The sequence below is a fragment of the Oncorhynchus kisutch genome, linkage group LG14 (genome assembly GCF_002021735.2).
Source record: "Oncorhynchus kisutch isolate 150728-3 linkage group LG14, Okis_V2, whole genome shotgun sequence".
Taxonomy (NCBI): domain Eukaryota; kingdom Metazoa; phylum Chordata; class Actinopteri; order Salmoniformes; family Salmonidae; genus Oncorhynchus; species Oncorhynchus kisutch.
The window spans coordinates 15,892,094-15,916,868 of NC_034187.2; the positions used below are offsets into that span (position 1 = coordinate 15,892,094).

The window sequence follows — 24,775 nt, forward strand, 5'->3', positions numbered from 1 at the left end:
CCAGCCAATGCTTACACCAATTATTCAAACCTCCCTCTAGCCAATGCTTACACAAATTATTCAAACCTCCCTCCAGGCAATGCTTACACCAATTCTATGCTTTTAAATCCATGACATGGAGTGTGGAAGTGCATACTTCTGTAAAAGGTGGAGAATTGTGATGCAGCCAGTGAGTAAGTGACAGGGAAGGAGTGAAACAATAACACACTGCTTTAGAGCAGAGGGTTGGACCGTTAAGCCTGGCTAGGTCCAGCTGACTCACACCCAGCTCTGGCATGGCCTTCTCCCTGACATAACATCAACAACAGTCAACCAGTCTGTCAAGGCCTCTCAGAGGTGAACATAATGTCACCCCTACAACACAACTAGTGATACTCAGGCCAGAGACTGAATCAATTACAGAGTATGGCTTTACAGACAGCTTGAGCTTTCAGGAGTGTGTTTGACTTGTACAGCTGGCTATCAAGGTCGAGTTCATTCAAATTGCAGAATACAATTGAACTCTGAACTGTGTGATGGACAACAAATAATACATAGGAAACAAACAAAAGAAGATACTTGCAACATTCATTTAGGGAACTGTTGTGGCTGTTAAAAGTAACCCAGATGGAGGGAGTTGACAGTTGATTTAGAACCAACTGCCTTTTGATTGACATACATGATGCAATCAGATCTTACACAACCCAACATGATGTATAGTTCAAATAAGTCATGGCCCATAGGGCAGGGTCCTCTTGTTTCTGTAGCATGAGGCCGCTTGGTGTACATGTACACCCCTGGACAATTTGTATAGTAGCTAAAGAGTCCATGCTACCCTGCCCCGACTCACCTGTTCATTCTCTTTGTAGTCCTGCAGAGCCACACACTCACACCGGTCATCCTCCAGGTTGTAACCAGTGGTGATCTGAACAACACACAAACTGTAATTCATCCATTCACTGATTGATTTGAACCAGTCCTTGATTCGCTTCAATTAGGTTTTTCCAACAGCCACTAATCAAACATATTTAAAAATCAAAACAAACTGTACAGTCAAAATGAATAGAGTAGTTATACTTTAGCGCTGCAGTGAATTCTGGGAGCTTCTTCACTGACTGACTGGCCATACAATTTGCAGCACATTTATTTTATAATACATGACCAGCTTCTCTCCTAGTATTAAAAGAGCTGTGTATCCATCATCCATTCCTTTAATAACAAGACTAACCAACAAAATAAGAACATTTATTTAAAATTGTAAGAATGTATTAGTTTAGCATAAATAATCAAGGTCTGTATCAATACAGATACTTCCCCAGATTCTGAGTTAGTGAGAGGTTTACACAAAAAGGCAGAAATGAAGGACATTGAATGAACCCATACAATTATCACCAGTGAGAATAACAACATACTCAAGGAACTGGAGCTAAAGAACAGCAATAAAATGTGGAAATATGTTGGAAGTTGTAACCTATTTTTATTAAACAAACACCAAGGGAATATACAGAAAGACATTTCAGTCTTTAAATGACTTGTTTCAGCAATGTATCGGGTCTTCACAAAAACATATCTAATTTGAGGGGCGTAAATGCAGTTAACATGCATACTAAAGGAGGGGATATTATTGCTCTGTTACAAATCAGTCACTAAACACAATCAAAGCCAAATGATTCAAATAAGTAACAGATGCCCATGAGATAAGCGTAATCAACTGAGGAAAACACAGTCTGTGTGGTTTCTCTCAAATCTATAATTATTTTTCAGAATAATTTAAAACCTTTCAAATAGTGGGAAGTGTGCAGTAGTGCTTCAGTCATGCAATAGCCATGCAATAGGCGTGCTTCAGCCATGCAATAGGCGTGCTTCAGCCATGCAATAGGCGTGCTTCAGCCATGCAATAGGCGTGCTTCAGCCATGCAATAGGCGTGCTTCAGCCATGCAATAGGCGTGCTTCAGCCATGCAATAGGCGTGCTTCAGCCATGCAATAGGCGTGCTTCAGCCATGCAATAGTGATCTAATACGTATGTAGTAGGGTGTTTGTAGTACTCACCAGGCCGTTGGTATGGTTACACATGTCCCAGAGAGGGATGAGGGCAAGGGTGACACGGCTACCGTCTTCTGTAGGGATCTGGTTCTGACGGGTCATCACTGAGGAAACCGCCCATCTATAGGGATTAAAAGTCACGACCGGCTGATGAAAACATGAAATGCTGGTCACAATTTGATAAAAGCAGACAGAAAATGTGTTCGTTCGACACGGTGGGATCTTTTTGTGTTGGCAAAATAAATTAGAGAAATGGAGGTGGAAATGCACATTTTGATATACTGTATTAATCATCATATCGACAGAAAACCTTTTAACTTGTATTTTTACATTCGGTACATAGGAATTTAATGGCAAAAGTCATTTTTATGTGCACTATTTCATCACCCACATACTTTTACCAGTTTGATGGAAACATCTCTGGTGGGAAAATGTGCATATTGTTTTATGCAGATGAGAATATACACACAGGGGAGGTGGAGGAAAGCCATTTAAAAAGCAGGCCAACACCCACACACACACACACACACACACACACACACACACACACACACACACACAGGGGAGGTGGAGGAAAGCCATTTAAAAAGCAGGCCAACACCCACACACACACACACACACACACACACACACACACACAGGGGAGGTGGAGGAAAGCCATTTATAAAGCAGGCAGACAGAAACACACCAACCTGTAGTCGTCGAACGTAAAGGCGTCCTTCAAGGGCAGTTTACTGGTGGTCAGATGAGTCTGGAAATTGAAGGTGAGGAAGAGAGAAAAGGAGAGAAGAACAGATGGAGAGAAATGGAGTGAGGGAAAGAAAGGGATAGATGGAGAGAGAAGAACAGATGGAGAGAAATGGAGTGAGGAGGGAAAGAAAGGGATAGATGAGAGAGAAGAACAGATGGAGAGAAATGGAGTGAGGAGGGAAAGAAAGGGATAGATGGAGAGAGAAGAACAGATGGAGAGAAATGGAGTGAGGAGGGAAAGAAAGGGATAGATGGAGAGAGAAGAACAGATGAGAGAAATGGAGTGAGGGAAAGAAAGGGATAGATGGAGAGAGAAGAACAGATGGAGAGAAATGGAGTGAGGAGGGAAAGAAAGGGATAGATGGAGAGAAGAAAAGATGGAGAGAAATGGAGTGAGGGAAAGAAAGGGATAGATGGAGAGAAGAACAGATGGAGAGAAATGGAGTGAGGAGGGAAAGAAAGGGATAGATGGAGAGAGAAGAAAAGATGGAGAGAAATGGAGTGAGGGAAAGAAAGGGATAGATGGAGAGAAGAAAAGATGGAGAGAAATGGAGTGAGGGAAAGAAAGGGATAGATGGAGAGAGAAGAACAGATGGAGAGAAATGGAGTGAGGAGGGAAAGAAAGGGATAGATGGAGAGAGAAGAAAAGATGGAGAGAAATGGAGTGAGGGAAAGAAAGGGATAGATGGAGAGAAGAAAAGATGGAGAGAAATGGAGTGAGGAGGGAAAGAAAGGGATAGATGGAGAGAGAAGAACAGATGGAGAGAAATGGAGTGAGGAGGGAAAGAAAGGGATAGATGGAGAGAGAAGAACAGATGGAGAGAAATGGAGTGAGGAGGGAAAGAAAGGGATAGATGGAGAGAGAAGAACAGATGGAGAGAAATGGAGTGAGGAGGGAAAGAAAGGGATAGATGGAGAGAGAAGAACAGATGGAGAGAAATGGAGTGAGGAGGGAAAGAAAGGGATAGATGGAGAGAGAAGAACAGATGGAGAGAAATGGAGTGAGGAGGGAAAGAAAGGGATAGATGGAGAGAGAAGAACAGATGGAGAGAAATGGAGTGAGGAGGGAAAGAAAGGGATAGATGGAGAGAGAAGAAAAGATGGAGATAAATGGAGTGAGGGAAAGAAAGGGATAGATGGAGAGAGAAGAAAAGATGGAGAGAAATGGCGTGAGGGAAAGAAAGGGATAGATGGAGAGAGAAGAACAGATGGAGAGAAATGGAGTGAGGAGGGAAAGAAAGGGATAGATGGAGAGAGAAGAAAAGATGGAGATAAATGGAGTGAGGGAAAGAAAGGGATAGATGGAGAGAGAAGAAAAGATGGAGAGAAATGGCGTGAGGGAAAGAAAGGGATAGATGGAGAGAGAAGAACAGATGGAGAGAAATGGAGTGAGGGAAAGAAAAACACAAAACAGTGAAATGTCATCCTGACGATGCCTAACATCCTAAAAAGTGTGTGAAATGTCATCATGCTGCTGCCTAACATCCTAAAAACAGTGTGTGAAATGTCATCCTGACGATGCCTAACATCCTAAAAACAGTGTGTGAAATGTCATCCTGACGATGCCTAACATCCTAAAAACAGTGTGTGAAATGTCATCATGCTGCTGCCTAACATCCTAAAAACAGTGTGTGAAATGTCATCATGCTGCTGCCTAACATCCTAAAAACAGTGTATGTTAGCGTGGTGTATGTTAGCGTTTGTGTGCGTCAGCGGTGTGAGGATTAGGGTGGCGTTAGCCCCCCATACATCACTGTCAACTTAATGTGTTGTGTTGTGCTTCATCAATTTAGAGAACCACCGGTGCCACAGAAATCTACATTTAAAGCCCCACACTGGATGCCTCCAAGGGCTCATTTCCAACCTAGCAGGAGGTAGAGGTGGAGGGAGAGGACTAGTACAATACGCAGCTAGAAAGAGATATAGGTGGGGGGAGATAAGGGTGTGGTGGAGGGGGGAAAGAGGGATAAGTAGAGATGGAGAGAGAGAGCAGAGCACCTGTGCTTCCCCAACATGCAAAGTGAGCTGCAGCAAAAAGACTCCAGTTCAGTAGGAAGGAACCCACAGTAAGACAGGGAGTCCCCAAATATTGAAGACAGGGGATGGAATAATACCCCAGGTAGACTGCAGCCTCCTCCCTCCCCCTGGTTTTGACAGAGAAGAAGTGTAGTGGGATGGAGGAGCAGCGTTGAGCCTCGTCCTGCTCTGCTCTGACAGCCATTAAAAGATAAGCGTCTAGACTAGCAGATGGATCCTAGTGGGAGAGGTGTAGTGTCGACGTGGAGCCCAGCAGCCAGGCCTGATCCTGGGCTGGGCCCTGCCTGCTACCAGCCTGTGGAAGGTTAGATCGATGGACAGATACCTGGAGAGGCACTCTTCCTTCCAATGGGTTCTACTCCAGATGGCCTGCTACACTCACTGGGTTCTACTCCAGATGGCCTGCTACACTCACTGGGTTCTACTCCAGATGGCCTGCTACACTCACTGGGTTCTACTCCAGATGGCCTGCTACATTCACTGGGTTCTACTCCAGATGGCCTGCGACACTCACTGGGTTCTACTCCAGATGGCCTGCGACACTCACTGGGTTCTACTTCAGATGGCCTGCGACACTCACTGGGTTCTACTTCAGATGGCCTGCGACACTCACTGGGTTCTACTTCAGATGGCCTGCGACACTCACTGGGTTCTACTTCAGATGGCCTGCGACACTCACTGGGTTCTACTTCAGATGGCCTGCGACACTCACTGGGTTCTACTTCAGATGGCCTGCGACACTCACTGGGTTCTACTTCAGATGGCCTGCGACACTCACTGGGTTCTACTTCAGATGGCCTGCTACACTCACTGGGTTCTACTTCAGATGGCCTGCTACACTCACTGGGTTCTACTTCAGATGGCCTGCTACACTCACTGGGTTCTACTTCAGATGGCCTGCTACACTCACTGGGTTCTACTTCAGATGGCCTGCTACACTCACTGACAACAGCCTATCCCATCCCACCTTCACAGGGGGGTGAATATCTATAGGAGACACATGCATTAAAAACTCACTGACTGACTACCCAATTCTAACAAGAGGACTGTGTGTGTGTGTGGGGTGGGGTGGGGGGGGGGGGGGGGTAGTCCCAGCCACTCAAACATGTACAGAAGGTACAATCAGGTCAATTCAATTCAAAGCCAATGCGACAACATAATTTTCCAGCCCGGTCATCTGCGGCCACCCGCCTTGGAAAAGAGAGAGAGAGAGAGGCTGACATTGACAGTAGTCATTACATTGTCACCGGCTCCCAACCTGAGCAGAGGACATGACAGAGGAAAGAAGGAGGGGGGTTCAAAAAGAGGGAGGGATGAGTAGGGAGAAGTAGAGGAGAACAAAAGGAGAGAGCAAGAAAGAGCAAAGATGTGAGAGGGAGTGTGGAGAGGGGGAGGGGCTGAGAGGAGATGTAGTGAAGAGGGGAAATATGGACAGTACACACACCTTTCACAAACACGCCCTCTAAAGAATACATTGCTCAAATCAACCCAGAAGGAGAGTTCAACTACAACACCATGGCCATGAGGCTTCCAACACATCTTCATTAGAATATTACTGATGCTGCTGGAACCACCACTCACCTTCTATTTTATTATCATTACCACAGTTGTTTTGTTTCCTTGTGGTTGCTTATTGGGTCTTTGGTTTAAAGCTACAGTATAACACTTATTATATAATTATTAATAATGTGATGATATCAGTATTATTATATGGTAACAGACACCCAACTATACCTATAACTCACCATTACCATCTAGTGGTAATGATGGTACTGTCTTTTCAGAGACAGGCCACCTGCAGTCTGTCAAGGCAACAAAACAGCACATTTCTGTCAAGTAGCACCCACTTTATGATTCACTCTTCTGCTTAATTCAGTCAATTGTATGAAAGCAAATATTGTAGGGACAAAAGCAACCAAAATGCTTCACCTAGATAGCAGGGATTGGTATGAGTACTCCATTCAAGGTTAATATTAGATTACTAATGAGTAATTAGCAAGTGAAATGTACGATCCCTGACAAAAATAAAAGTATATCTTAGACATGTTTACTTTTTGTAGAGTATGTGAAGCACATTGAAAATATGTTTAAAATGACATGCCTTAAATATGGTTTGATGAATGGGTACTAGCAAGGACTAGTAATAAACCATCTCGTTCAACTGAGAACTAACATTTCATCAAAAAACATGTCAACACACACACACACACACACACACACACACACACACCAGTCCAGATCAACCAAGAGACAATGACAAACGAACTATTGCCATCATGAATATTTCATGTCTTGACAGTAATGTGAATGTTGTTCTCTTCCCTAATTGACAGTTATTTGATGACTGAGTCAGACACAAAGCATCCCAACTAAAGAAAGTGAAAATCATTTGGAGAAAAATATTATTTTTTATTTCTCCTTCTTTGATAAAGAGACTAGAGAACCTAGAGTAGTCTAGTCTCTGTCCCAAATGGCACCCTACTCAATACATAGTGTATACATTTAGACTAGAGCCCTATGGCTCGAATGCACTATATAGGGAATAGGGTCACATTTAGGACGCATCCCTAGTCTTCATTGGTTTGATCAAAGGGAAAGCAAACATGTCAGTTAATAACTTCAAATTAGCATACTGGGAGAGAGATTTGCATCACAATTTGTCTTGCGTTTCTTCTAAATCATAATAAAATGTAATCACATTGTCTCTCCGTTTTCCTGACTGAAGGTACAGCTACCTACCTACAGACAAACTGGACCTTTCAAACTAAATAGCTATGGAGAGTAGAGGTACTGGCATCAATCCCTAAGAAAAGCACCATTGGCCATTTAACCATTGTGAATGTTCTATCTATGAAGCCTTTATAATACTATGCAGCTCTCATTGAGATTTGAGTCATATTTTGCTTGGGAACCTTGTGAAAGATGAAATGTGAATAAATAATGTGTTGTATTGTGGTAAATGGTACACATCTACAAACACCATATCCCAAATGGCACCCTATATAGTAACTTCTTTTCACCAGAGCCCCATGGACCCTTCTCAAATTCAGTGCCCGACAGTATATAAGGAATAGCAAAAGTAGTGCACTATATAGGATGTATCCACCGATCACACAGGAGTGGTCTTCAGTTCAGACCAGTGGTATTAAAGTTGTAGGGGAACAGCAGTGGGATAGGCAACAAATTAAGAATACAGATTATTGTATGGAACAATATATAAACGTTTTTGAGAAAGATCATTTGAAGAAAACATTATTTTTTTTAGTAAATGTATTTATTGGTTTATTTTCATTCTGATAAGAGGACGCATCCCTAGTAATGAAAATGTTTTTTATTTTTAAGGTTGTGTCATTAGATTTGGGGTCGGGTCACGAGAAATTGTTGTGAAAAAAAAATGGGATCCCAGAAATTCTGGCAGAAAAACATTAGGTCCCCGCTGAGTTTGAATACCACTGGTTCAGACTGTAAGAGGTAAAAAGCTCCCCCTGTTGGTTACTGTGGTATTTAAAAGACAAGTTCCCTGCCACTTTCTATGCTACTGGCAGCTTATCAGGACTTGTGAAATTGGGTGCAAGAGGCCATTCTGCAGCTGCTCTCCTCATCTCCCTACAGCTGGAAACCTCTTAAAACCTGATCCCTCTCGCTAAGCACGCCTCGAAGCACACCACACATTGACAGATAGGTGGATGGGCAGAGACGGAGTGATGGAAGGACGAGGAAGAAGGGCCAGAGAAAGACAGAACAGAGAGAGAGAAAGAGTCCTGACTTTTAACACGAGCCAAATGAACCCAGCCCAGAGATTTACTCTATACCTGGCTTCAAGGTGAATGTTCTACAGCTGAGTCTTTAAGGAGATAAATCAACTTACCATACCAGGCTTTAGAACTGAGGGTTTGACCATACAGTCCCTAAGAACTGGGCTCTGAAACGGGCCAATCAGTGTAATTTTGTAAATACCAGATCTCTATGGCAAGACACTTCATTGACCCAAATGTCGTCAGAATCGGGCAAGTGCTGTCAGATATCTAGTGTGACTAACATACGAACGGACGGAACGAGACAGATCCACATTCCCCTCCCCAGTTTCATCGTCGCGGGGGACAATGAATACTGTCTGGCACAAAAACATATCACAGAAATAATGAAATCACCTCTACTCCTCAGTCTGCCCATGGAAAACACACACACATCTATACTCCTGTCTATCCATGGAAAACACACACACATCTATACTCCTGTCTATCCATGGAAAACACACACACATCTATACTCCTGTCTATCCATGGAAAACACACACACATCTATACTCCTGTCTATCCATGGAAAACACACACACATCTATACTCCTGTCTATCCATGGAAAACACACACACAGAGGATTGTCTGTTTCACATACCCATGACAAACATGTTTCAGGATTTTTGCAAAGTCAGCAGCACCTCATATTGTGCAAAACCTGTGCAGACAGACAGCATTGCGTCCTTTCTGCTCACAATGTTTTGCAATCTGTTCAGGGTAGTGTTGAATTCATATTTGGTTGTAGATGCAATGAAACGCAGCTATTAATATAAAATACCAAATTACTTTGTAGGGACAGAGCACTACCACTCACCTGGACGACTTCGTAGGGACAGAGCACTACCACTCACCTGGACGACTTCGTAGGGACATAGCACTACCACTCACCTGGATGACTTTGTAGGGACAGAGCACTACCACTCACCTGGATGACTTTGTAGGGACAGAGCACTACCACTCACCTGGACGACTTCGTAGGGACAGAGCACTACCACTCACCTGGACGACTTCGTAGGGACATAGCACTACCACTCACCTGGATGACTTTGTAGGGACAGAGCACTACCACTCACCTGGATGACTTTGTAGGGACAGAGCACTACCACTCACCTGGATGACTTTGTAGGGACAGAGCACTACCACTCACCTGGATGACTTTGTAGGGACAGAGCACTACCACTCACCTGGATGACTTTGTAGGGACAGAGCACTACCACTCACCTGGATGACCTTGTAGGGACAGAGCACTACCACTCACCTGGATGACCTTGTAGGGACAGAGCACTACCACTCACCTGGATGACTTTGTAGGGACAGAGCACTACCACTCACCTGGATGACTTTGTAGGGACAGAGCACTACCACTCACCTGGATGACCTTGTAGGGACAGAGCACTACCACTCACCTGGATGACTTTGTAGAAGTAGTGAATAGCAGAAACAGTTAGAACATGACTGTTTCTTCAGAAATCCAGTGTGTGACTGAGTACCTTTCTGCCACTCACCTGGATGACCTTGTAGAAGTATGCGTACTGCCGTGCAGTGTTCTTGTACTGGCTGAGGACGTCCGGGATGGCCTGAGTGGACAGCAGGTGGTGTACCTCTTCCTCCTCGTAATATAGGGGGGTGTCGTAGTCCCCAGGGAGGGTCTTGATGTAGGGCAGCCAGGGGGAGGAGGGGTCAGCCCGCTCACACAGCAGGTGGAGGGCCAGGGTCACGTTACCCATGGCTTGGAGAATACGGTCCTGGCTGTACAGGGGACCTGGGGGGGAGAGGGACAGTTACATAAATAATAGAGTGCGTGTTTGTGTGTGTGTGTGTGTGTGTAGGGGCCCTAGGGGAGGACACAGCAGGGGGGGTTCAAATGTCAGAGGACAAAAGCCTTATAGTCAATGAAGGGTAGGATGGCATCACAGTACAATGGCCTAACATTTCCACTAACCCAAGACAGAGTTCTTGGCTGATTCCACAGTCATCAGCATCGTCCTGGGGATCCACAGAAACAGCTCCTCTGCCTGAGAACAAAATGGACAATGACATCATATGGGAGAAAAGTTTGGCCCGGTGATTTCAGTCTACCTCAGGATTAATGGAATGGAAGTGTTCATTGTGCTTTTAAACTCTTCCGACAGTGTTACGTCACTGATTAAACTTACACCAAGACACAGAGCACCTGGGCATCATTAGAACAGCTCTGCTTGTTCGATCAGCTATAAGTGGCAGCCATTTTCAAATGTTACTAATAACAAGAACACCAACTGGAACTGTCATTCTATTTCTGGTTCCTAATCGAAACAGGGAGGCACTACCTGCACTTGTCCAATGAGAAACTCTCATTTCAGTTGCTAAAATGTTTCGTAATGTTGTGGTTTAATAGGGAATTTTCACCTCAGGGTTTACTATGAGCAGACAAATACACAGAAAGTCTAAACTTCCTGATTCTACCAGTGAAATTAAAATAAGCTTGGTCTAGCTTATGGTTTGGATAATTCTGATGTTTATGACAAAAACCTAATGTTGTTAATACAGTAATGACTATATACCAGTGGCAGATCCCGGGTGAAATGTCCCTTTAATGAAAACGACCCAGGTGATGTTTCACCCTGACGACTACTGCCAGGAACAGAGTCCGTCCAGTTGTATGGACCCACCTTGATGTCCTTGGTGGCCCTGAGGCCGAAGCCCTCGCCAGCGAAGTTAGCGATCTCAACCCCCTCGCAGGAAGCTCCACTCTCCTGAGCCCACGCCATCAGCTCCGGGAAGAACTCCTCTCTGCTGCCCTCAAATATCACAGAGATACCTTAGAGAGAGACACACTTATGATTCAACTATTCATATTTAAACTATATAGACCATGGCTCAAATCAAGCTGTATGTCTCTCTGTCTCTCTCTGTGTGTGTGTGTGTACACACATACTATACTTGTGAGCAATGTTCCCTCAAAACATTTTCTGGCACTGAGCAAATCTCAGGTGTGCCGAGCCAAAAACTTGAATGTTGTGAATATGATGTGCAACTTCCGGTGTGCGTTTACTGTGAACACAGGCTGTACCCGCTTTAAGTTACAGTTTAGCAGTAGTCAAGTAGGCTACTGTGGCTATTTGATAATAATGAAGGCCTATCAGAGTGGCCTACCATCAAAAACAATGGAGAAAATGCATCCCATAACATGGAAAATAGCATTTATTTAATTCAGCCTACGTTGGAAAAACCTGTTCGATCCTTCTGTGTTCAACGTAGGTCTACATTCCATAAAAAACATACAGGGCTTGACGTTAACCTATTTATTCACTTGTCCTTCAGACAAGGTGACTGAAAATGTTGTGTTGTTTAATGCAAGAAACCACTTTACAAAATAAAATGAAACATTATTACAGAGAATCAGAAGAATTATGCTACCCTCTGCCTATTGGCTACATAGCTTATTCAAGCCTGTCTCAAAATACAACACTGTCCTTTCAAGACAAAAAAAAGCTATTTACATTACTCTCTTTTCAAAGATGGCTAGAAATACACACATTTTATGCACTTGTAGGAAGCAATAACTCCCCCATTGCTGACCACACATGATCTATAACTGGGCTAATAACTCACTAACTAGCAAAGGATATGAACAAATGTACGAATGTGCACACATGGCTACATGCAGCCTCTGCTTTGATCTCAAAACAAGCACATCTACTGTCGACCGCTCATGCTGTAAACACAGTCCAGTTCAAAGTAAATGGCACAGATCCACATATGGCAATGGTCTATTTGCATATAGGCCTACTGCAGCTCTGATTGGTTATGGTGCACCGATCTGTGTAGAGTACGGGCCTGAGTCATATGTGTCAATGCAATAGAACCCTACTCTGATCCGTTCTGCCTACAACAGAATTTCTTGCATAGTTCACTTTGTTTCGGTATGTTGCATTGAAAGTGGCTAATATTGTGTTGATTCGATCACAATTCCCACAGTAAAGGGAAACGTTTATAGTGTTAACTAACGGGGAAAACTCTAGAAAGTTGAGTGAAGTTCAATCTCATGCTTCTCTATGTGGGCTGATAATTATTCTGCGAGGAAGCCCCGGAGGAGGTGCGCGCCTGCGCACAGCTTAGAGGGAACATTGCTTGTGAGTAACAGGAGTCCTCACAAGAACTGTAAACCAACTAAAATTCAGAGAAGTGAGAAAATTTTGCCGGTCCTCACTTAGAAAAAAAGGCTATTTTAGGCTTAGGGGTTAGGGTTAGAATTAGGGTTTGTCTGTGTGTGTGTCTGTGATCCAGCCTACCTTTCTGTTTCTTCCTGATCTTCTCCACCAGTCCTCGTATCTGGATATACTCCTCCCACTCTTTCCCTGGAGAAGGGGCAGCACTGCTGCATTCTAATGGGATAGACATGCATATCACACGATAAGTTATATAGCTACAAAAATCACATAAAGCCTGTTTCCCAGACACAGATCAAGCCTAAGAACTCTCAATGGAACATGCATTTTATTCTTATGGGTCCTAGTCAAAAGTAGTACACTATATAGCGGAAATGGGTTGCCATTTGGGACGCAGCGTTGGAACATACTCTGTAGGAGGTCTGAGATTAGGTTCATCATCTCTTTGGGAGAGACCACGGCTGTGGCGCCTGTCCCCGACTTCTGAGTCTTCACTCTACTCTTCCTTCCCATGGTGCAGCTGGTCAGAGCAGGGCAGGGACTGAGAAGGAGAGACAGACAACACTAAGTCAGCTGGTCAGAGCAGGGCTGAGGAGGAGAGACAGACAACACTAAGTCAGCTGGTCAGAGCAAGGCTGAGGAGGAGAGACAGACAACACTAAGTCAGCTGGTCAGAGCAAGGCTGAGGAGGAGAGACAGACAGCACTAAGTCAGCTGGTCAGAGCAGGGCTGAGAAGGAGACAGACAACACTAAGTCAGCTGGTCAGAGCAAGGCTGAGGAGGAGAGACAGACAGCACTAAGTCAGCTGGTCAGAGCAGGGCTGAGAAGGAGACAGACAGCACTAAGTCAGCTGGTCAGAGCAGGGCTGAGAAGGAGACAGACAACACTAAGTCAGCTGGTCAGAGCAGGGCTGAGAAGGAGACAGACAACACTAAGTCAGCTGGTCAGAGCAGGGTTGGGGAGGAGAGGCAGACAGCACTAAGTCAGCTGGTCAGAGCAGGGCTGAGGAGGAGAGACAGACAGCACTAAGTCAGCTGGTCAGAGCAGGGTTGGGGAGGAGAGGCAGACAGCACTAAGTCAGCTGGTCAGAGCAGGGCTGAGGAGGAGAGACAGACAGCACTAAGTCAGCTGGTCAGAGCAGGGTTGGGGAGGAGAGGCAGACAGCACTAAGTCAGCTGGTCAGAGCAGGGCTGAGGAGGAGAGACAGACAGCACTAAGTCAGCTGGTCAGAGCAGGGCTGAGGAGGAGAGACAGACAGCACTAAGTCAGCTGGTCAGAGCAGGGCAGGGGCAGGGGAGGAGAGACAGACAGCACTAAGTCAATCACTCATCTAAAGTGAATTCTTGAGAGAGACAGGAAGAGAATAAACATTTCTTAATCAAAACAAACCAGATTTTTTTGTGCAGGTCGTATTCACAGACGAAGAAAAAAGAACTGAAGCAGTGAGGGACAAATTACATGAACTTGTCCAATAAAAACATGCTCCGGTGTGTACTATACTATTAATGACCCAGTTCCATTCCCAGCACGTGTGAGCACAAACAAAAGTTGTATCTACATGCAATGGCCACTAGAGGGCACAAGGCACTGCAAAATCTAAACTGGGCCAATGCCTTCAGAGTTATAGGGATACTTAGGGATTTTGGCATGCTAGTACATCCAGACATTGAGCTAACGCTAGTTAGCATTGGCTCACGAAACTACCTCTAACTTCCTTCATACTAGAAAGAGACATAAAAATGGTATCCTCACTGCCAAAATCCCAAAGCATCCCTTTAATGTCGAAGCTTCAAGGCATAGTGGTTGGCTGGGCATGTAAAACAAGAGGATATTTTTGTTCATATTGGCTCAAGATCAATCCCACATCTACTCTTGATAGTTAAGGGGAAGAACAGGTGCCTATATAGAAATCACACACAGATTTCTCAAGAGAAAACATTCAACTGTGCTTTAATACTTGAACTGAGAGGACATTACATCATCATTACAGACTACTATGATATTAGCCAAGTATCCGGTATGTATCCTGTAAACCCATTGTTTGTGTTTCTGCAGGTCAACAAGCCTTTCCTGAGAAAACTGAAAGAATAATTATACTATTCTGCTATGTCATCCTGATTAACACATTTTGATATGCTGATAAGGGCATTGGGCTAAAAATGGTGTACCAGCAGTTCTTGGCTGATAACCTTGTCCTTATGCAAGTGTGGAGTAGACTCCCCAGTACAACAGGTGGGGACTGTAATGCATAATCTAAATTCCAGAGGCTTAACCAACACTGGAAAAAAATTAAGTTGTTTCAACTAACTGGTTCCACAGCCTTTAATTATTATTACTTTTTTTTTTTTACACTCAACTTTTCAGTCAGTGTTACCTGAACTTGACATTTTTAGTTGTCCCAAACTTAGCTCCAACATGAGGAAACGTAGGCAAAAATTCAGTCACTTAAAAGGATTTGTTTACACAAATTGTCTCATATGTTCATTCAATTAGAAATGTATATTTTATTGACTTTTTATGCAGTGGAACTAGATACACCACAACATACACATGTTTTCAACATACATATTTGACACACATGATTACATTGTGCATGTTCATTTATAGACTCATTATTATTCACAATGTTTTCACCTGGGATTTGAACTCACAACCTCTTGGTTCACAGCATTCCAATCTTCCTGCGACACCACCTTGTGTGTCAATGATGGAGTTCAAAACGTATTCAAAAAGTAAATATCAGCTCTGTTAAAAATACAGTCTAAAAAATATTTAGCAAACTGATTAAGGAGTAATATTAAAACAGAATAATATGCTCCACCAACAGTAGACAATTATACGGAAAAACCTCAAATGGCTCAAATAATAAATCAAATGAATGATGAGAAAGGTCAGATTACCTAATAATGACACAGATGTGGTGGCGTAGCAGGAAGGTCAGAATGCCAAGAACCAAGAGGATGTGAGTTCAAATCCCAGGTGAGGACATGTTGAATAATAATGACTGTATAAATGAACAATGTAATAATGTATGTTAACGTGTGTCAAATATGTACGTTGAAAACATTGTATATTAAAAGCACAGCTTATGTGCATGTAAACAGTTGCACAGATATTTTTAGTTAAGATGCCCAAATAATAATTAATAGCTGATCCAACAATTGAGACAAGTTGAGCAAACATAGTATTTTAAATTGACTTCTCAAATTGGAGATAAATTTGGGGCAACATTTTATTTTTTTGTTCAGGTAACACTTGGACTGAAAAGTTGAGTAAACAAAAAAGGCTGTGGAACCAGTTAATAAATAATAATTTGTGGGTGTTTATTTTTTTTTACAGTGAATATCTGAGAGTGTAAACATTCTAGAATGTTCTACTTAGTTTTCAGTCTAGTAGTGAGCGAGATGAGCGTCTCATGCAAAAGAATACCAGTAAACGACATTGCCATGGTAACCTGTGCCTTTGCCAGATTAAAACAGCCTCAAGCAGTCAGTAGAAATAAACATGGTGTCACACAGAGAGAGAAACTACAGTACAATGCCTGTGGTCCAATGTCACAGGCCTACTCTAGTAAACCGACAATGTACAGGGCTCTACAATGCTACAATTTTCAGGGCATATGTGCCTACATATTTTGCTGTGCTACCTGGAATTTTTTATTTGGTATTAAGGATTTTTGTAAGGATTTCTTCGCTTTCCCGCAGCCTCGGTAGTATGCAAAAGTGGTGGCACAGAAAGAAAGGACAAGGTAGAGGTTCAGGAGATGAGCTTCAAAAGTAGCTATGATTCATAGTCTGTGTTTACACAAACAGACAATTTTGATATTTTTTCCACTAATTGGTCTTTTTACCAATCACATCAGATCTTTTCACATCAGATAAAAAAATATCTGAATTGGGCTGCCTGTGTAAACACAGCTATGTAGGCCCAATTTAGCTTATCTCAATCTTAAAAATGTTTTTTTTCTGGGGCTCCTAAAACCTGTATTCTGTAATTGCTGTCAATTGTTATCACTAAAAGGGCCAATCTCTACTAACTACATTCAATTTTGGACTTATCAATGAATGATATAAACCCATTCAGTGTTTCCCTTTCATGCAGTTGTGCACCACCACTGCTATTACATTTTTTAATTCTGTGTAAACTTAAAACGACTACAACCAGATATAAAATATGTAGAAAAGATAATGGGGCAATATATATTTTTTGAAATCCGATCATTTTTGAGGACTAACAATCACCAAAATCAAAACTAGACAGTCAGGGAGAATCTAAAATTCCCCAAATGTCATGGCATGTGGCCCCCATTGATTTTGTTATAATGTTTTAGTCACTCAGATAGCATAAACACACATAAGCATGACAAAATGTGTAGAATTGCAGCAAATTAGCTTTAAAACAAAATGTATAGAATTGCAGGACTCCGATTCCGATTTACGCTGAGATTCCGATTTTTCACTTTGAAATGTATGCAAAAAAACATTTCAAAGGTTTAACAAACCATACACCTCTATGCACAAACGACAAACAAAGTAAATAAAATGAACTTTGTTTCTGCACAGTCCGTCCAGTAAATGTGTTTTTGGCAAATTAGCAAATTGTTAAAAGTAGTCATTGTGCATAGAATTGTATGGTTTGTTAAACTGAAATCAAATGGTTTTTCTTTGGCATACATTTTAAAGTGAAACATCTGAATCTCAGCGTAAATCCATTACCATGGAACTTGCCCTCAGGTGAATGAAACTTCATCTTTTGTAAAAATGAAACAAGAAGTTATTTTTTAATTTTTTAACAGTATTAGGCTGCTATGTCCTTCATATTGGCATACTGATTGCTTTAAATAGCCATGGTAGTAGTGTCAAAGCTCAGTTAGCATTACATATGTGGACATTTTAGGAGTCATGTTTATTCATCATTCCCCTCTCCAGCTGCCTCGCTCCCTTCCCTCTTCGTCTCTCTACTCACCCTCTCAAGTCCAGCCTTCTCTACTCACTCACCCTAACTTCCTCTCTCGCTCCCTCTTCACTTTCTGTCACCTTTTAAACCCTATTCCTCTCAGAGGAGGCTGGTGGGAGGAACTATAGGAGGACGGGCTCATTGTAAAGACGAAGGGAATAAATGGAACGGTATCAAACATCAACATATGTTAACCACATTTGCCTCCATTCCATTGAATCTATTCCAGCAATTACAATGAGCCCATCCTCCTATAGCGCATGCCACCAGCCTCCTCTGATATCCTCCCTCTCGCTCTCACTTTGTCAACTGCTCGCAAAGGGCAAAGAAATCCGAGACTCAACCACAATCACAACAGTTCAAAGTCATTTTTGGCAGCAAGAAACTTTACTTTCCAACAGCACATCTGCTCTGAAGGGAAATAAATGGGCACCGAGTGTGACTGCCTTTCATAGACACAGCAGCACCACTGTATACATGTGCCAGTTGAAATACAGTTGATGCTGCCACACAATTTAGGCTTATTCCAGGTAATATTGGGGACGGAGGATAAATAAGACACAGTAGGACAGCTGCTTGTATGGTTATGGGTGTATTCCAAACGGTCCTATGGGCCCTGGCCATTTGAGATGGACCCTATATGGCCTAGCCAAGAGCTCGGTGCAGGGCCAAGGAGGACAGCTGTCACAGCACCATGTGACGGCCTGCCGTTATGCGGTCTTCCTGTTCTTAACATTCTGGCTATAGGCTGACAACAGTGGCTGGGGGAGTGAGAATAGAGAATGGGAGTCTCCTAAATCCTTTTAACAACATGCATGTAGTAGTGACATACACTGAGATTATAAATCAAAAATCTAATGCAAAAGGTAAAGTCTCACAGGAATCACTTTGGTAGATACGTGGTGTGACGTCCTAACTCAGTTTAGTCAGGCTGACTGACAACAGTGGCTGGGGGGTGACAACAGAGAATGGGAGGCTTTTAATCATTCAACAGCATTCAGGGACTGACCAACAAATATATAAACTCAGCAAAAAAAATAAACTTCCTCTCACTGTCAATTTTCAGCAAACTTAACATATGTAAATATTTGTATGAACATAACAAGATTCAACAACTGAGACATAAACTGAACAAGTTCCACAGACATGTGACTAACAGAAATGGAATAATGTGTCCCTGAACAAAGGGGAGGTCAAAATCAAAAGTGTGTGTGGCCACCAGCTGCATTAATTACTGCAGTGCATCTCCTCACGGAGTACACCAGATTTGCCAGTTCTTGCTGTGAGATGTTACCCCACTCTTCCACCAAGGCACCTGCAAGTTCCCAGACATTTCTGGGGGGAATGGCCCTCACCCTCTGATCCAACAGGTCCCAGACGTGCTCAATGGGATTGAGATCTGGGCTCTTCGCTGGCCATTGCAGAACATTGACAGTCCTGTCTTGCAGGAAATCACGCACAGAACGAGCAGTAAGGCCGGTAGCATTGTCATGCTGGAGGGTCATGTCAGGATGAGCCTGCAGGAAGGGTACCACATGAGGGAGGAGGATGTCTCCCCTGTAACGCACAGTGTCTCCTGACCCCTCCTGTCTCAGCCTACAGTATTTATGCTGCAGTAGTTTATGTGTCGGGGGGCTGGGGTCAGTTTGTTATATCTGGAGTACTTCTCCTGTCCTATTCGGTGTCCTGTGTGAATCTAAGTGTGCGTTCTCTAATTCTCTCCTTCTTTCTTTCTCTCTCTCGGAGGACCTGAGCCCTAGGACCATGCCCCAGGACTACCTGACATGATGACTCCTTGCTGTCCCCAGTCCACCTGGCCATGCTGCTGCTCCAGTTTCAACTTCCACCTGACTGTGCTGCTGCTCCAGTTTCAACTGTTCTGCCTTATTATTATTCGACCATGCTGGTCATTTATGAACATTTGAACATCTTGGCCATGTTCTGTTATAATCTCCACCCGGCACAGCCAGAAGAGGACTGGTCACCCCACATAGCCTGGTTCCTCTCTAGGTTTCTTCCTAGGTTTTGGCCTTTCTAGGGAGTTTTTCCTAGCCACCGTGCTTCTACACCTGCATTGCTTGCTGTTTGGGGTTTTAGGCTGGGTTTCTGTACAGCACTTTGAGATATCAGCTGATGTACGAAGGGCTATATAAATACATTTGATTTGATTTGATTGAGATTGCCTGTAATGACAACAACCTCAGTCTGATGATGCTGTGACACACCGCCCCAGACCATGACTGACCCTCCACCTCCAAATTGATCCTGCTCCAGAGTACAGGCCTCGGTGTAATGCTCATTCCTTCGACGATAAACGCGAATCTGACCATCACCCCTGGTGAAACAAAACCGTGACTCATCAGTGAAGAGCGCTTTTTGCCAATCCTGTCTGGTCCAGCGACGGTGGGTTTGTGCCCATAGGCGACGTTGTTGCCGGCGATGTCTAGCGAGGACCTGCCTTACAACAGGCCTACAAGCCCTCAGTCCAGTCTCTCTCAGCCTATTGCGGACAGTCTGAGCACTGATGGATGGATTGTGCAACTCGGGCAGTTGTTGTTGCCATCCTGTACCTGTCCTGCAGGTGTGAGGTTCAGATGTAACGATCCTGTGCAGGTGTTGTTACACGTGGTCTGCCACTGCGAGGACGATCAGCTGTCCGTCCTGTCTCCCTGTAGCTCTGTCTCAGGCGTCTCACAGTACGGACATCTGCAGTCCTCGTGCCTCTTTGCAGCATGCCGAAGGCACGTTCATGCAGATGAGCAGGGACCCTGGGCATCTTTCTTTTGGTGTTATACAGAGTCAGTAGAAAGACCTCTTTAGTGTCCTAAGTTTTCATAACTGTGACCTTAATTGCCTACCGTCTGTAAGCTGTTAGTGTCTTAACGACCGTTCCACAGGTGCATGTTCATGGATTGTTTATGGTTCATTGAACAAGCATGGGAAACCGTGTTTAAACCCTTTACAATGAAGATCTGTGAAGTTATTTGGATTTTTACAAATTATCTTTGAAAGACAGGGTCCTGAAAAAGGGACATTTCTTTATTTGCTGAGTTTATAAATGTGTTGTAGAAAGGAATCACTTGGGTGATATTAAACATCACTGTTGGTGTCTGGGATTTGGGACAGCCTAAATGTGACATTCAGATCCCAATTAAACAGTGTGCAGGCTAAACTCCAACCCTCTTCTTCCACTCAAATGGACAAAGGCTTTGACCCCCTTTCAGTGGTTTTGGCCACTAGCATGCCATGTTATTGTTCACTAGCTCTGGCCCTTGACACTTTTTGAAAGGCTGCCAAGAATCCTCCACCAACACAATCAAGTATGCATCCATTAGGACCAACCAGACCAAATGAGGCATCAGTGAATCAAAGTTCCAAAACCTAAACTACCCTACTGTAAGTCACAAAATGGAGGGGTGATATTGATTTTTAGAGGGAACTATTTATTGATTGTTGTCGGACCCTCCATTTGGCTGGATCTCCACAACCAACATACAGTTGGTTATTGTCCTGTTGAAAGGTGAATGTCTCCCAGTGTCTGTTAGAAAGCAGACTGAACCAAGTTCGCTCTAGGATTTTGCCTGTGATTAGCTCTATTACGTTTAAAGGTTCTTTAAAAGGTTCTTCAACAAAGTACTGAGTAAAGAATCTTTTTTCTCATGGTCAGAGTCCTTTAGGTGCCTTTTGGAAAACTCCAAGTGGGCTGTCATGTGCCTTTTACTGAGGAGTGGCTGCCCTCTGGCCACCCTACCATAAAGGCCTGACTGGTGGAGTGCTGCAGAGATGGGAGAACCTTCCAGAAGAACAACCATCTCCAGAGAGTAACTCTGGAGCTCTGTCAGTGGCCATCAGGTTCTTGGTTACCTCCCTGACCAAGTCCCTTCTCCATTTAAGAATGAAGGAGGCCGTTGTATTCTTGGGGACCTTGCTGCAGACATTTGTTGTGTACCCTTCCCCAGATGTGTGCTTCGACACAATCCTGTCTCACAGCCCTACGAACAATTCCTTCCAAGCCACGAGTTAGTTTTTGCTCTGACATACACTGTCAACTGTGGGACCTTATATAGACAGGTGTGTGCCTTCCCAAATCATGTCCAATCAATTGAATTTACCACAGGTGAACTCCAATCAAGTTGTAGAAAGGATGATCAATGGAAACAGGATGCACCTGAGCTCAATTGAGTCTCATAGCCAAGGGTCTGAATACTTATGTAAATAAGGTATTTACATTTTCTTGTTTTAATAAATTAGCAAAAATGTTTAAAAACCTGTTTTCACTTTGTCATTATGGGGTATTGTGCGTAGATTGATGACGAATTTTGTGAAATTAATCAATTTTAGAATAAGGCTGTAACGTAACAAAATGTGGAAAAAGGGGTCTGAATACTTTCCGGATGCACTGTGGGGTTGCTACAACCTAGCCTAAAAATTCAAGTTTATAACGTAGGTGCACAGGTCAAGATACAAATTGGAGTAATCAAGGTGTGTTGGTTAGCCTTAGCCAGCTAGCTATCAAGGTGTGTTGGTTAGCCTTAGCCAGCTAGCTATCAAGGTGTGTTGGTTAGCCTTAGCCAGCTAGCTATCAAGGTGTGTTGGTTAGCCTTAGCCAGCTAGCTATCAAGGTGTGTTGGTTAGCCTTAGCCAGCTAGCTATCAAGGTGTGTTGGTTAGCCTTAGCCAGCTAGCTATCAAGGTGTGTTGGTTAGCCTTAGCCAGCTAGCTATCAAGGTGTGTTGGTTAGCCTTAGCCAGCTAGCTATCAAGGTGTGTTGGTTAGCCTTAGCCAGCTAGCTATCAAGGTGTGTTGGTTAGCCTTAGCCAGCTAGCTATCAAGGTGTATTGGTTAGCCTTAGCCAGCAAGCTAACATAAATATCATTCCTCTCTGTTTTAGCCGGGTGTTTGAGTAGGCTAAATTAGCTAGCTAAGTAAGTGAAAAAAATAATGAAATATGGAGCTCTCTTGCTGCTGCTTCAACTTAATTTTTGAAGAAATTAATTTGTTCAAAACTGGCCTCCCTCTCTGAGTGAACTACTCACCACATTTTATGCACTGCAGTAGTAGCTGTATTCTCTGATCCTTTGATTGGATAGGCAACATGTCAGGTTATGCTGCTAGAGCTCTGATAGGTTGGAGGACGTCAGTTGTAAGTCATCATAATTACTGTGCAAGTCTATGGAAGGGTGTGAGAATCATGAGCCTCCTAGGTTTTGTATTGAAGTCAATGTACCCAGAGGAGGACAGAAAATAGCTGGTGACGTGAATGTATAGTACAGCTGTATCTAAAAAAGGATAACTTTCTAAATGTTTCAATAGGATGGTCCTCCCCTTACTCCTCTGAGGAGCCTCCACTGGTTTAAATATCACTCTATTCAACATTCTGCCTTGTAGAGACGTGCATTTTTTTTTGTGCAACTTTTTTCAGACTGAGAGCATGGAGTAACCATGGTAACAGTCTGATGTTTTGACAAGCTGTCCACCAATCCAGGATTGTTGAACATTATAAAAAGGGCTTTATTCATCCTGACTTCCCTCAGGGAAGCTTGTTGCTTTAAACTAGCTAATCAATTCCACTGTACTGGCTAGTTCGCAGGATAGCTAGAAAGCTGTTGACACTCACTGGCAACAACAGTTCACTTTAAAACAATTTCCCAGACCAACTGAACTAGCTAGCTTTTCAGCTAAGTCTGTCAAGCTATCTAGGGAGCCAACCGAATCACGCCATCAAACTGGCTAACAGTCGTGGTTTTACAGTGTACTGTAGCAGACGAGCCCATTCATGTCCCTTGTCCAAGAAACATATCGTGGAATGTGATTATCAAACTAGTACGTTAAGGTCTCTCGCTCCTTAGTATATAGAAATGGAAAACAACCTGCAACAATAGTGTTTTTGAAAGGCAAAATTATAACACACACTTGCTAGTTAGCTAACCAGCTAGCTTGGCTCGCAAATATGACAGCGACGTTTGCGCCGCAATGCAGGAGTGACAGGTAAAGCTTTAGCTAAATGGCAAGCATAATGACTAGGAATATCAAACAGTAATTGCATGCACATAATTGCTAATAACTTGCTTTATAAACTAAGTTACCTTGTAATTGAGTACAGTAGCTAGTTCCTCTCCTGTCAAACTGGAATTCAAGCCTCTTGCACAAGGTAGGGGAGCAAAACCTAACATGGATGTTGACTTGGGCGAGCCACGAATGTAACATATTTTTTCTAACGATTTGATTGGATCACAAACGTTCTACACCCACGTAAACAATGTTATCTTTCTTGATTTGTATTGGTTGTTGGAAAGTGTGCGCGTCTTCATGTCTCTGCCTATTGGCACATCTTTGACGGGTTCTTCGTACGGATTGGTCAACATGATCAGATTTCGCGAATGGCAGTTTGGCTTCGGAACGTCAACACAAAAACCATCCCTTCGTGGTTTGTGATTGGACGTTTACTTCAGGGGGATTTAAAAGTATCATAAATTGTTATTTTTCCGGCGGGTCGCTTTAAAAGTCTTACAAAGCGGTTTTGGAGAGCGTGAAATCCGATGGAGGTGGTTGAGCAACATTTGATTGTGACTGGAGCAGAGATGAATGGAAAGGTAGGAGGTGTGAGTTTAGAGTGCGGGATGAGTCTATTGGTGGAAAGGGTGGATCTATTGGTGGAAAGGGTGGAGGTAGAGTAGTGGGAGTAAAGGTTCAGAGTGCAGTGTTGTACTGAGAGTGTTCAAGGTGTTGGTGAAATCTAAGGCCGAGGGCGGAGTCACTCCGATCGCGTAGATTAGGCTAGGGATTTGGAGAGTAAAGCAGGATATGTTGCTGATGTTCGTCAATACTAAACAGCATGACAAGGAGCTCCAACTCAAGCATTGTTCTTCTTCTGTGGGTTTTATGGCGGACTACAACCCACGAGGGTGTATTGCTGCCACCAACTGGACGGGTTGAACCCCCCTGAAAAAAATCCACAGGTAATAGTGAAACTAACTTAAACCACCCCAATAAAAATAGCACATTGCCAAACAAACAAAACTCCCACTTCTTTTTTCCATATCTCCCTTCTCAGGCTCT

At 43.4% G+C, this 24,775-nt stretch overlaps 1 protein-coding gene across 1 annotated transcript in view; it reads right to left on the reverse strand.

Moving 5' to 3' along the window:
- The window catches only part of LOC109904584 (actin-histidine N-methyltransferase-like), a 45,545-nt gene extending 21,621 nt beyond the window's left edge, over positions 1 to 23,924 (reverse strand). The window contains exons 1-9 of the mRNA XM_031787901.1: positions 23,803 to 23,924; positions 13,171 to 13,301; positions 12,884 to 12,976; positions 11,261 to 11,409; positions 10,552 to 10,624; positions 10,115 to 10,371; positions 2,717 to 2,775; positions 2,031 to 2,145; positions 830 to 904 (exon numbers count right to left, since the gene is read on the reverse strand). Of these exons, the coding sequence (XP_031643761.1) occupies positions 830 to 904; positions 2,031 to 2,145; positions 2,717 to 2,775; positions 10,115 to 10,371; positions 10,552 to 10,624; positions 11,261 to 11,409; positions 12,884 to 12,976; positions 13,171 to 13,273 (924 nt within the window). The 5' untranslated portion in view covers positions 13,274 to 13,301; positions 23,803 to 23,924. The remainder of the gene's footprint in view (positions 1 to 829; positions 905 to 2,030; positions 2,146 to 2,716; positions 2,776 to 10,114; positions 10,372 to 10,551; positions 10,625 to 11,260; positions 11,410 to 12,883; positions 12,977 to 13,170; positions 13,302 to 23,802) is intronic.
- Positions 23,925 to 24,775: the final 851 nt, after the last annotated feature.